A 14,321-nucleotide genomic window follows, 5' to 3' on the forward strand; every position below is an offset into this window, starting at 1 on the left:
GAAGAGCTGATTTTATTCGGAAATAATCAGAATCACTACAGTTTAACACAGGTGGAGGCCAATTAACTTGGTGTTCGATTTTGAAGGTGATTCGTTACACCTGTGCTAATTTTCAATTGCTATTATAAGGGGGATGGACACTTATCCAACCAAGATATTCTAGTTTTGTATTTTTAATTAATTTTCTGAAATTTGTAGAATTTGTTTTTCACTTGGAAGTTGTGGGTTCCGATGTGTAAATAAAGGTGGAAAAAGTCTCATTTAAAGCATTTTAATTCCAGGCTATAAGGTAACAAAAGGTGAAATTTTTGAAAGGGGGTGCAGACTTTCTGTGGGCACTTATATTAGTTACCATTTTGAGACTTATTTTGAGATGCATCACATCCCTTCCTCAACATCCCAACGTGTCTTTGTCACAGACTCTGCGACAATCTTTTGATGAAGAAAGTATCCAGGCAGGAAAATCACGATTATTACTCACGATTGCTGGTGCTGCTGCACCACGCAACATTGATCGTGCCTATGAAGTGGACCTGATTCATGGGTAAGCCCTCCACCTGCAAAGTGTCATCTGATCAAAGAGGTACAAAGGTATAATGTGTATTTTAAATGTACAGTCACGTGAAAAAGTAAGTACACCCCATGTAAAGTTTTGACTTTTTCAACATATTTCAACATACAGCTATTTGATCTTCATTTCAACAATATTGACAGATTAAGGTGATATAATATAACAAATATCATGAAACCTTTACATTTTGTAGTCCATTGTATAATTTAAATAAACATAAATGCAAATTTCGCATGTGGAAAAAGTAAGTACACCCTTGGCTCTAATAGGTGGTATTGCCCCCTTTGGCAGAAACAACCTCAAGTAGGCATTTCTTATAATTGTCCACCAGTCTCTGACATCGACTGGGAGAAATTTTTGCCCACTCCTCCATGCAGAATTCTTTCAGCTGTGCGATGTTTGAGGGGTTTCATGCATGCACAGCTCGTTTCAAATCCCCCCGCAACATCTCGATGGAATTTAGATCCGGGCTTTTACTTGGCCATTCCAGAACCCTCCATTTCTTTCTTTTCAGCCATTCCTTGGTGGATTTACTGGTATGTTTAGGGTCATTGTCATGTTGCAAGGTCCACCTTCGGTTGAGCTTCAACCTTCCGACAGATGGCCTCACATTATCCTCAAGCACCCTCTGGTACAATGAAGAATTCATAGTGGATTCTATGATGGTGAGCTGCCCAGGCCCTGATGCAGCAAAGCTGCCCCAAACCATAATATTTCCACCACCATGCTTTACAGTTGGTATCAGGTTCTTGTGGTCAAATGCTGTCTTTGGTTTTCGCCAAACATGTCTTCTGGTACTGTGGCCAAATAGCTCTACCTTTGACGCATCTGTCCAGAGCACATTGTTCCAGAAGTGCTGGTCTTTGCCTAGGTGTTCATTGGCAAACTTTAGTCTTGCCCTGATGTTCTTTCTGGACAGCAAAGGTTTCCTCATGGCACACCTCCCATGTAGATCAAATTTGTGCAGCCTCTTTCTAATGGTAGACTCATGCACTTTGACATCAACAGTGGCAAGAGCTACCTGTAGGTCCCGTGATGACATTCTGGGGTTCTTAGATACTTCTTTCAGCATCTTGCGGTCTGCTCTCGGGCTGAACTTGCTGGGGCGGCCTGGCCTGAACAAGTTGGCAGTTGTTTGGAATCTTCTCCACTTGTAGATGATCTTCCGGACAGTCGAATGATTGATTTCAAATTGTTTGGAGATCTTTTTAAATCCCTTCCCAGACTCGTAGGCATCTATAACCTTCTTTCTGAAGGCCTCCGAGAGCTCTTTTGATCTAGGCATGGTGACGCCGCACACTTCAAGAACAAAGAGCAAACCAAACTAAATGTTTGAGGTTTAAATAAGACAGGTTCCTCCAAGATCCTCTCTAACGATGTTCTAATCATTTGCACCTGATCTGGTGCACCTGATTCTAATTTTAGGTATTTGAAGTCGTGATAAATGTAGGGGTGTACTTACTTTTTCCACATGCGAAATTTGCATTTATGTTTATTTAAATTATACAATGGACTACAAAATGTAAATGTTTCATGATATTTGTTATATTATATCACCTTTATCTATCAATATTGTTGAAATGAAGATCAAATAGCTGTATGTTGAAATATGTTGAAAAAGTCAAAACTTTACATGGGGTGTACTTACTTTTTCACGTGATTGTATGTGCCAAACAAATTGATGATTAAAGCTGTCGAGTGGTTGTTTAGGGTGGTGTAGTTTTAGGGGCTTGCGTAAGCACATGTGTTCTAACAGTAAAGTAAATGTTGGGGTAGCGGTCATAATGTATATGTATTACATATACATGCATACTTGGGGGGGGGCAGCAGGGGGGCTCTCAAAAATAAAAAAGGACAGTGAGAGGGAAAATTAGGAAAAAGGAGGGTAAGGGGGGTGTGAACATCGACTTGAGTGGTGCCTAAATGAAAAGATGTCGGGAGGAAATAGAAGCCGCAGTGGTGGTGAGTTTGGGGGTTGTGGCGAGAGAATATAGAGTTGGTTTGAGAGGGACATGTATTTACAATATGGAGGAGGGATGGTCTTGTCAAAAATATCACCATCTCTACAAACAAGAACAAAGAGCCCTTTTATGATGCTGCATTGGCTGGACACTTATAAAGGTGAAAGGTTGCAATTCTGGATATTTTATCAAAATGGTGAAATTGAAATTCCCTTGGTGATATATACAAGGTGTTCATCTGTAAAACCCTTGTAGAGTCTACACTATGGCTCCCCAAGTTAGGCCTGATCCACTGCCTCCTTCCCGGTACTTCTTGGTACGATAGAAACGAAAGCTGTGAGTTTCGTCAGCATCTCCACAGAGCAAATTGGAGCAGATAACCTGCTTCAATTCTGTTGCTGCTTGGTTGCAGGCCTCCGTTTTTTATTAGTATTAATATTGCTTTGTAATAACATTAATATTATACTATTATCGTTAGTTTTGTTATTTGGAACGGCCTTGGATATATGCCAGCAGGTGTATATATATACAGTGCATTCAGAAAGTATTCAGACCCCTTCACTTGTTTCACATTTTGTTATGTTGCAGCCTTATGCTGAAATCGTTTAAATTCATGTTTTCCCTCATCAATCCACACTCAATACCCCACAATGACAAAGAGAAAATAGGATTTTAGAAAGTTTTGCAAATTTATTAAAAAGAAAAACTGAAATATCACATTGACATAAGTATTCATACCCTTTGCTATGACACTTAAAATTTAGCTCAGGTGCCTCCCATTTCTCTTGATCATCTTTGAGATGTTTCTACACCTTGATTGGAGTCCACCTGTGGTAAATTCAATTGATTGGACATGATTTGGAAGGCACACACCTGTCTATATAAGGTCTCACAGCTGACAATGCATATCAGAGCAAAAACCAAGCCATGAGGTCGAAGGAACTGCCTGCGGAGCTCAGAGACAGGATTGTGTCGAGGCACAGATCTGGGGAAGCCTACAAAAAATTTCTGCTGCATCGAACGTTCCCAAGGGCACAGTGGCCTCCATAATTCTTAAATGGAAGAAGTTTGGAACAACCAGGACTCTTCCTTGAGCTGGCCGCCCGGCCAAACTGAGCAATCGGGGGAGAAGGGCCTTGGTAAGAGAGGTGACCAAGAACCCGATGGTCACTCTGGCTGAGCTCCAGAGATCCTGTGTGGAGATGGGAGAAACTTCCAGAAGGACAACCATCACTGCAACACCCCCACCGATCTGGGCTTTATGGCAGAGGCCTCCTCAGTGAAAGACACATGAAAGCCCGCTTGGAGTTTGCAAAAAAATCACCTAAAGGACTCTCAGACTGTGAGAAACAAGATTCTGTGGTTTGATGAAATCAAGATTGAACTGATTGGCTTCTGTCTCAAAACGTTGTGACATCTCAAAATGATATCTCAAAACGTTGTGGACCGATTCAGACGAAATTTAGCAGAGATGTAGCGTATGTGACAAGGACGAAATGTTTAGATTTTGGTGAAGATCCGGATGCGGATCCGGATACTAGAATTTTATAAGTGATTCTACACCATTGCAAAATCGGGCGAAAAATGATACATAGCAAGATATCTCAAAAAGTTATGGATGGATTTGGACGAAACTTGGAGGACGGGTTAGGCGTCTGACAAGGACAAATCGATTTGATTTTGGTGAAGATCTGAATATGGATTCGGATATGAGAATTATTTAATTCTTAAGTGATTCTTCACCATTGAGAGGTCGGGCGAAAAGCGATATATAACATATTTAAATAAGTTATGGACGAGTTATGAATAAACTTTATGGATGATTTGGTTCGGTGACAAGAACAAGCCGATTAGATTTTGGTTCAGGTCCGAATCCAGATCCGGCCTATCAGTGGGATACAAAACGTAAACTGTGCAGCCTGGCGGAGGTATACGCTCTACCGAGTGCCGTTCTAGTATTTGTATGCAGAGTCGAGGCTCATGGAGTGGATAGAAGAGAACAGATCAGTACGAAAGAGGTCGAAAAGAACAGTGGAGGAGAGGGGAGTCTTGTGTGGGGGAGGGTATGGGAATGCCACAACAACAGCAGGATTGATGAACAAAATGGAGGGAGACGACAACGACAACAACGAACCGACGAACAACGGACGTGGGGAAGGATGAGGGCATGGGGAGTGGGGTGAGCAAGATGATCTCGGTCACAGAAGTAGAAAGGAAAAAGTGGAAACTCGAAAGGGGTGGACTTGGGGGTGGGATGAATAGGGGTAGAAAAGATCATGGATGTTGATGGGGGATGACACGAGATAGCGGTGAACAGCTGTCTTGAAGCCCCAAAAAGAAGGATTTAAATAATTTTTAATGAAGAAACCTTTGCCTTGTTATTCGACTGATGTTTCGTAATTAGTTCTTTGATAATTATGGCCTGACTTCATAATTACCTGGAAATGTTTTGTTTTTCAGATACCTGGACTTCATTGCAGTCATGGCCTATGATTTGTATGAAACCTTAACCAGAACAAGCCATCATAGTTCTCTTTACCCATCTGCAGGCACCACATTAAATGTGGTATGAAAGTGCGATTTTAATAAACATGTAAAAATGTAAAATACACTGAAAAATAATATACATATATATATATATATATATATATATAGACTTGGCATTTAATATGGAATATATTTTTTTTCTTGACTTGGGTTTACTTTCTTAGCACAGTATATCAATCTGGTGAGTTTCTTTTACACTTTGGTGATTTATTTGTTAAAAGAACCATGTCACTGATTGTTTGTCGCAGCAAGAAGTCAACAACAGGATTATATCACAGGTGGCGTGGCAAAATGTACGGACAGGTGCATTTGACGATTGGCTTCACAGTCGGGTATACAAGGGTTGTTGCGTTCTGTATGAGTGGAAAACAACTGCTGCACGTCTCCAAAAGTTATTGCCGCTTCCTCTGGAGATGGTCCGTCAACTCGACAATGCTGTTTGTCATGGAGTGGTGGCTTTACGAAATTACGGCATGAAAGAGCGTGCTATTGCTTGGCAGTATGGCATCACTCAAGGTCAGGTGTCAAAGATCCTGAAACGAAATGCTCAGAGGGGTGTCCCTACTCCAATACCGAGGCCAGGACGTCCCCGCAGAACCACAAGGAGGGATGATCGCCAGCTGCACCGGTTAGTCCGCAATGGCCGTACCAAGTCAGCTAATCGGGTTAGGGCTGAGTGGCAGCAACTGACAAATGTACCTGTATCCAGAAGGCTAGTCAACCAACGACTGGTTCGAGCAGGCTATCGTGCCAGGTGTCCCCTGAGAAAGCCACGCCTGACCAGACAACACCGCCAGCGCCGATTGCAGTGGGCCAGAGAGCACCGTCAATGGCAGCCAGGACACTGGAATCACGTGATCCTCAATGACGAGTCGAGATTTCTGGTCTATCGTCAAGATGGCCACGTCCGAGTGCGCAGACAAGTGCATGAAGCCTACAACAAAGATTGTATAGTGCCAAGAGTCCAAGCTGGAGGTGGTGGGGTGACCGTTTGGGCTGCTTTTCATGCAGGGGGCAAAACTGACCTGGTTGTTCGGAATGGAAACCAGAACCAGTTCAAGTACAGGGCCATTCTGGAAGAAACATTGCTTCCATTTGCTCGTGCAGCCTTTCGCGGAAACTTTGTCTTCCAAGATGACAATGCACGGCCTCATCGTGCTCGCATGATCCAACACTTTCTTGCTGACCGTGGTGTAGAGCATATGGAGTGGCCTGCCATGTCCCCGGATATGAATCCGATAGAGAACTTGTGGGCAGAATTAACGCGTCAAATCGACCACCGTGGACCAGCAGCCGTCCTCTGTGCATGAATTGCAGCAGGCTATTGTCACTGCATGGCAAGCAATTCCTGTCCAAACCTTGGCAAATCTCGTGAACAGCATTTTTTTTGATGTACCATACTTGTTTTTATGTTATACTGAGTGGTTTAACATTGCCTTCCCAGTGTTGTTTGTCCACGCTCTATCCTTTTGCATGCTGAGCGTCAAGCAAGAAAGCAGCACATACTATTTAAAAATATAATTTGTATGACTTGGCTGGGGTTTGAACCACCATTCTCACAGAGTCATGAGTGGACTATCGGGGGATACCTATTCATGGTGGTTGTACCCCCCCAACGCAAGTCAGGGGCCAAATCTTTCCCCATTCTTCCCTGCTGCCCAGATTCGTCAGGGCAGCACGGTCAAGGTCAGAATGCCGATCGGTCTCAGTGGACCAGCTCTTTTTCTTTCTTTTTTCTCTCTCTCTCCCGCTTTTTTTCTCTCTTTTTTTTTTTTCTCTGTCTCTCTCTCTTTCTTTCTTTCTCTCTCTCTCTCTCTCTCTCTCTCTCTCTCTCTCTCTCTCTCTCTCTCTCTCTCTCTCTCTCTCTCTCTCTCTCGAACGTGGGGGTACACCATCCTAGATGTGGGGGATCTCTGGGTCGTTCCTGGAGGTTCAATCGGCTGTGTCTGTGCTGGAGAACTGTCTGGGGCTATACAACAACAACTCATGAGTGGATGCTCTAACCTAGTGGTTCTCAACTGGTGTTCCATGGTGACATTTTTGGTGGTCCACAGGAACATTGTCCAAAGTCACATGACGTGAGCAGGTGCCGCCGTCCGGCTATTTTCAGCCGTGTTCATAAGCCGTTTTAAAACTCAGTCCGAGGTGGTTCACGAAAAAAATTTTGATTGGCCTGGTGGTCCGTGGACTGAAACGAGTCGAGAACTACTGCCAGTCTAACCATTATGCCATCGAGTCTGGTACAAGGATGTTAAAGAAACTTCACCTGTTTCTTCAGGTTGATATTGCAACTCAACAATGCCAGATCATCACACTTGTTCCATCGATGCGGTAGTACCTTAATGCCATGTGTATGGAAACCTTGGGATGGGTACCCAGCTGTTTTGCGACACATGTTTGGCGTCTTCATCATTCATAAATGCAATGCCAGCGAGATACGTCTAAGTGATTTAAGTTGTTAAAAATCACTAACGGGCATGTCTAGACCTCACTGAGGGATGATTCCGAACTTCCCAATGTCCGTCTGCTTTCGTAATAAGGCATGCTCTGAGAAAGCATACCTGGCTATCACCTGCGAATTACAATAGCTTCTCTCACATTGTGTTACAAATCATAACGACTGCAGATTCATGGTTTTGCATCATCCAAGAAAGTTCATTTATTAAAGTCCCTACACACTGTTGCTATAACCTTTCCAGCTGATGGTTGAACCATAAAGGTATATCCACTCTGTGCTGGCTCCTTTTAACTCCAATATGAAATGATGGACCCAGGTCTACAGTGTTCTTCAGAAATAATCTTCATTCCACTGGCTGCACTTCCAAATCAAAATATCTTGACACTCACCGTTGCCTTTCAGTTCACGGAATTTCTTGGGAAAGTCCATCAATGCATACTGCGCATGCGCTGTATATTTGTTTTCATTGACTTCCGCTGATCGGGGCACTTTGAACACGGTGTTGCTGAGGCAAAAGCAAAAAGTCTTTTTAACACCATTTTCAGCATTCAAACGAAACAGTCAAACTGAGGACAATTCCAAAATGGTTAACCGTAATTGCCGTGTTCCTGGATGCAAATTGACTCGTGAAAATATCGGAAACATGAGACATGTCCGTGGATGGTAGATCCTGCCATTTCTCCGACTATGTTCCTGTCAATACCAGCAAGCGGCTGCAGTGGATAAGGAGAGTATGGTGGCCCAATGACTTGGGTCCGACCCACAACTCGAGGCTGTGCACCCGTCACTGTTGTGCTGGAAAAGAAGGAAGAAAAGTCCGTCTTGGAAGCATCAAAATCCTGAACTATTCCTATCTGGTCAATTCGCTGAAAAACAAGTTAACTTTCGCTACCAGCTGAGTCGGTCAATGCGAATGGTGGAACAACCCGTCAAACCCGGGGTTTTTTTTCTGGAGCAACCAATACAGCGGTCTGTTGCCTATACACTGCCCACATAGCTATGTAGCATTTTTTTTTTTTGTATACTGAATCGAGGCTCGTGAAAGAGCTAACATTTATTTCACAAACAAATCAACCAGACAAACAAAATATACAAAAAGAGGGAGCGGAAGACAAGATGGGGAGAGAAGGGGAAGCACACAACCACAACATTTGAGAGCAGGGAGAAGTGTGGGAGGGAGAGGGCTTGGGGGCAGGAGGCGTGGGAAGGGGAGGGGGGGGGGGCTTTTACCTCAGACAGGGGCTTTTACCATGGAGGTTCCTCGGGTCCCTGCTCGTAATAATAATAATAATAATAATAATAATAATAATTTTCTTTGTCTTAATCTGCTGAGTCTGCTTAATCTGTTAATCTTATTCTTGATGTTTGCTTAATGTAATCTTAAGGTTAACATCTTGTTTGTATAAACTGTTTAATCTGCGTCTCTGCTTTTAAAGTAAAAAGACAGTTGAGAGTATAACTTTGAGTATAACTTAGAGTTTAACTTTGAGTTTGTGTTTTTTCTCATGATCCTCACAGAGAGATATCATCGCTTACTGGCAGAGCAAGGGAGCCCCATCACAGAAGCTCGTCGTTGCTATACCCGGATATGGTCGCACATTCACATTGAGCACTACCCAAACAGGTCTGAGTGCACCGGCCTATGGTGCAGGCAGTGCAGGGCCTATCACTGGACAAAGTGGCTCATTGGCCTATTATGAGGTATGACACAGCCATGGAAGTACATGAAAACGTCCGCATGTGTCCTGGTATAAAAGACATATTCCTTGTCTTATTTTTACATTTCTATTTTCTTTGAACTGCACGCAAACTTTTTTTTTTTACAGTCTTTCTTTTCTTCGCCAAAGATGAAATACCTTTTCCTCATGTTTGAGCATCGGATTTATTATTTCTTCATACATAGAGAATCACTTATTAGCAAAGGTGGGCACAGTTAATCAAAAAGTTAACTTTGTTAACCGTTAATCCGTTAACCAAACAGTTAACTTCAATAACCGCTAATCAGTTAATTCGTTTAAAATGTAACGAAAGTTATCGATAAACCGTTAACGTTAATTTTTACGATTAAAAGACCCCCCCAAAAAATCAGTTTTTTGCTCTAAAACCACCTAAAAAAAGGGCAAAAACTAGAAAATAAACCTTTTTGGGTCTTTTAAGGGCTTTAGAACATGGGCCGGCCTTACATGTTAAGGGGCCCGATTAAAAAAAAATTGCGGGGCCCACATACCACACTATAGAACAGCACAGTACAGAACAGTACAGCACATTACAGCACACTACAGAACAGTACAGCACATTACAGCACACTACAGAACAGCACACTACAGTAGGCCTACAGGACAGAACAGCACATTACAACACACTATAGAACAGCACACTACAGAACAGCACAGCACATTACAGCACAGTACAGCACACTATAGCACAGTACAGCACACTATAGCACAGTACAGCACCACAGCACAGTAGCACACAGTAGCACACTAGCACACACTAACACACAGTAGCACACTATAGCACAGCACAGTACAGCACACTAGCACACAGTAGCACACTATAGCACACTATAGCACAGCACAGCACAGCACACTAGCACACAGTAGATATCATGGGATATTTTACAAATCTGGTGCAATGTCCCCCCAAAGATGGGATGTCGCTCAGTGTAATGTCCGGCCTATGCAGCATGATACTATAGTATAGTCTAATCTAACCTAACTATAGTCTATAGTCTATATAACTAATAACTATAGTCTAAAAAAGTCTAACTATAGTAAATACTAAGAGCTTGTACGGTGAATTATGGCATTCTCCAGAGGTTGTGATTTTAAATTGAAGGCAGTCGTATTAAAATCTACTGTCAACATTATACCACAGTGGTTCCCAAACTTTTTTGTCCACGACAAGGAAAATTTTAAACTACATTCGTCTCGCGACATAAATGGTACCGGGACCTATGATAAAAATGGTCGAAACATCCCCCCCCCCCCCCCCCCCCCGCGTAAACCATGATTTTGAGGAGGCTTTTCAAGTTTGTGTCGAGATCCTGGGTTTGGGAACCTCTGTTATACCATAAACATTTAAAAAATTATTTTCTTACATACAAGAAAAATAACCTTACACTAAAGATACCTTTGAAAATTTTCTATGAACTTCATATGTAATTTTATATAAACTTTTCTTAGAAATTGTATGAACTCAAGCTTTATATTTAATTTGTCAAGATCTTATTCAAAATGAATATCCCATTTATTTAAGACGAGCAAAGGTACCCGGCATTGCCAGGAAACGTGAGTCGCTTAATGACGGGAATATTAAGAGAGGGCGGGGGAGAGGTAGGAGGGGAGCGAAGGGGAAGGGAAGGTGGAGTTCGGGGGGGGGAGGGCAGGGGAGAGAGGAGGAGGAGGGTGAAGGATGGGGGGGGGGGACGATAGGGAGGGAGGGAGGTAAGGAAGGGAATATGGAGTGGAGGGGAGGGAAAGGATCTACAGGTGTAAGGGGTTTATACGGGCTGAAGGGTCAAAAGGGATCTAAATATCTGGGAAGTAAGTCATAGCGGTCTAAAGGTCAAAAGGTTATGTTCCAAGAGTAGTTGGGGTGTAGCGGGTCTTGAAGGATGTAAATGTCTAAAGGGTCTGAATGATCTTAAAAGTTCTAAAAAAGTATCTCAAAGGTCTCAGGTTTTAAAGGGTCTAAAGGAGTCTATGGGATCTAAAGGGTATGTTGCAATAGTGCTTAGGGTTTAAAAGGTATAAAGGGGTCTCAGAGGTCTATAAGGTGTGAGGTTCTTAAGGGGTATAAAATGGCATAAGTGTTGAAAGGGTGTTAAAAGGTCTAAAGGTCAAAAGGGTCTACAGGTGTAAAGGGTCTACAGGGGTTTTAAGTGGGTCATTAGGGTCTAAAGGTCCATTGAGTCCAAGGGATCCAATGGTCGAAAGGGTACATTCCAAAAGTAGTTTGGGTCTAAAAGGTCTAAAGTATATACTGTAAATGTCTAAAGTGTCTTAAAAGGTCTAAACAGTTCTCAGGGTTTTAAAGGGTCAAGGGCTCTAAGCAGTCAAACGGTCTCGAGGATGTAAAGTGCTGAAGGTGTCTAAATGGGTCTTAATGGTATTAAGGGGTCTAATCTAATAGTCCAAAGGTCTTTGAGGTCTAAAGGTCCAAAGGGTTAATTTCAATTGTGATTGGGGTCTAAAGGATCTATGGGGTCTATAAGGTCTTAAGCGGTCTAAATGGTGTAAAGTGTTGAAAGGGTATTTAAAGAACTAAGAGGGTAAAATGACTAAAAGGGACTAAAGGACTGAAAGGACTCTCCCCTCTCTGCCCTCCCCCCACCCCCCACCCCTGACCCCATCTCTCTGTCCTCCCCTCACCCTTTCTTTCCCGTTCTTCAAAGCAAGAGGACATTAATGACATGAAGAGGTTAAATTAAATGATGATTAATATCAAATTAAATTAAGATGTTAAGTTAAGAGGTTTAAAATAAATTACCGACAAAACAACTTTTTTTTATTGAATCCACATTCCCGTAAGATGATGGAATCTCTGAGATCTCGCGATATGTGATGGACATACAAACATAGATTACATTTTAAGTTAATTCGCTAATTATCTCCCCACTTGGATGGAAATGAACAGAAAGGCCTTGTTAGCATTTGTGAATCGACGTCATAAATGATCATGTCCGAGTTTCAAAACGATCCGTCAGAGGAGGAGGAAAAAAACGAAAAAATGTTAATGGACAGATGGAGGAATGGACCTGAACCAAATTGCTTAACCCTCTCTGCTTTTCACTTCATGTGTTTGGGGTAATAACTAAGAAAGTTATTATTCCACTTGATGTTAAAATATATTTTCTGAATCAGATAGAGGAGTTATTTTGTGGTGATTAATGATGTAAACGGTTATAAAACAAGACAAGAGGAGCTACATTCAAAGTACACCGCCCCATAACAAATAGATAAATATCATATTCTCCAGCATGCAACATCGCCGGGGCATCTTCGGTGTCCGCAGATACCGCAGTGCAACACATGGAGAAGGAAATGGGAGGGTACAAAAATTGATTGATTAATTGCATAATTAAAATAAATAAATAATAATCGTAAAATAATTAATTTCTTAATGAATTGGCTAATAGCATAACTAAACCACCACTGCTTCATCTGAATCTGTAACTTTTTGAAAATTAATCAAGTAATTAATAAAAAAATTTAAAAATGGAATCGATTAATTGATTAATCAATAAATCAAAAATACCCTTTACGGCCAAATCACTTGGTCACTGTTGTGCCCAAATATCAGCTTCCTTGCTCAAAGGATTGCTGAGATATCGCCCAGACAAACAAACAAACAAACAAGAAAGCAAACAAACAAATAGAGACTGAGGACTGCTTTTCTGTGCACGTCATCGCCGGGCCCCCTTCAGCACAGGGCTTCGGAGCCGTGCCAGGCGATGACGTCATACAACACCTGGAGATAGAATGGGAAAGGAGCCGTGTACACTAGAACACTGCTAGAGAATAAAGGTTTCAATTAACCTCACATTCAAACGAGGAGGGCACTCGGTGGAGAGCATACCTCCACCAGGCTGAACAGGTTACATTTTGTATCCACTGATAGGCCGGATTTGCATTCGGACCTGAACCAAAATCCAATCGCCTTGCCCTTGCCACATTCCCAACTCATCCACCACGTTTTGTCATAATCCGTCTACATTCTTTTGAAATATCATGCTACATATCGGTTTTTTTGGCCCTATCTCTCAATGGTGAAGGATCACTTCGAAAATTTCAAAATCTCTGATCTGGATCCGGATCTTCAAACATCGAATCAATTCATCCTTGTCGCACACACAATCTGTCGACCAAGTTTCGCCCGAATTTGTCCACAACTTTTTGAGATATCCTGCTCACAGACAAACAGACAGACAGACAGAGGTGTAAACATACTGTATCCTCTTTTCACCTTTGGTGGCGGAGGTAACAAAACATTCACATTAGGTAATGCATAATATAAAACATTTTTAAAGATCATCTAAAGGTCAGTATGTGTTGATGAAATTAAAGCATGACATCAGCACTATTTTTATGCCTATTTTTAAAAATACCTTCTCTGAAACAGCTTCACCGATCGATGTGAAACCTGTCATGGCTGATGAAAATGTGATACTTGAAGACAGCTGAAGGGATTTCAATCAAACTTTATTTTTCGGGCAGTGAACGAGGGCATCTACCCGTTGTGGGATTATGCGGAGGCATATTAGTGACAGTCGCATTGCTCTAGTTTGTTCATGAGGTCAAACACCAACTGAAGCGATGTGTTGCCTGTGATATCAGCCCCTTGGAGCCAATTGGTACATTTAAAATGCATGCCTTACATTACTTTGCCCATTGTGTCATCATTCTTTTGGTTTTGGCAAAAAAGTTACATGTCCACGACATATGTCTTGATGAGTGCCTTTTTTAAATGCCCTCTATGTTTCCCACAGATTTGCCAATTTCTTGCTTTTGGTGGGACCAGGGTTCGTATTGATGGTGAGAAAGCCCCATATGCCTACAGCGGCAACCAATGGGTAGGATACGATGACCAACAGAGTGTCACTGAGAAGGTGAGTGTCAGACTGCAAACAGAAAAACTAATTTCAAACGTTGAGCTTTGTAAACCATCTTCGGTTTATGCAAAGATAATATAGTTGTGGGGATGTGATTCGGGGGTAACAGGTGTAAAATAGATTCGTTATACCACTCATACATCTTCAAGCATGTGGTTTCTGTGTGAAAAT

General features: G+C 42.1%; 2 protein-coding genes across 2 annotated transcripts in view; one reads left to right on the forward strand and one right to left on the reverse strand.

Annotated features, from left to right (window-relative positions):
- LOC137432990 (chitotriosidase-1) overlaps positions 1-14,321 on the reverse strand; it is a 337,722-nt gene that overhangs the window by 189,870 nt on the left and 133,531 nt on the right. The gene's annotated exons all lie outside the window — the stretch shown is intronic.
- LOC137432988 (acidic mammalian chitinase) overlaps positions 1-14,321 on the forward strand; it is a 61,695-nt gene that overhangs the window by 43,010 nt on the left and 4,364 nt on the right. Inside the window, exons 7-10 of the mRNA XM_068125357.2 lie at positions 420-544; positions 4,993-5,098; positions 9,056-9,238; positions 14,028-14,147. Coding sequence (XP_067981458.2) covers positions 420-544; positions 4,993-5,098; positions 9,056-9,238; positions 14,028-14,147 — 534 coding nt within the window. The remainder of the gene's footprint in view (positions 1-419; positions 545-4,992; positions 5,099-9,055; positions 9,239-14,027; positions 14,148-14,321) is intronic.

The sequence above is a fragment of the Myxine glutinosa genome, chromosome 8 (assembly GCF_964187855.1).
Source record: "Myxine glutinosa chromosome 8, kmMyxGlut1.1, whole genome shotgun sequence".
NCBI classification, from domain to species: domain Eukaryota; kingdom Metazoa; phylum Chordata; class Myxini; order Myxiniformes; family Myxinidae; genus Myxine; species Myxine glutinosa.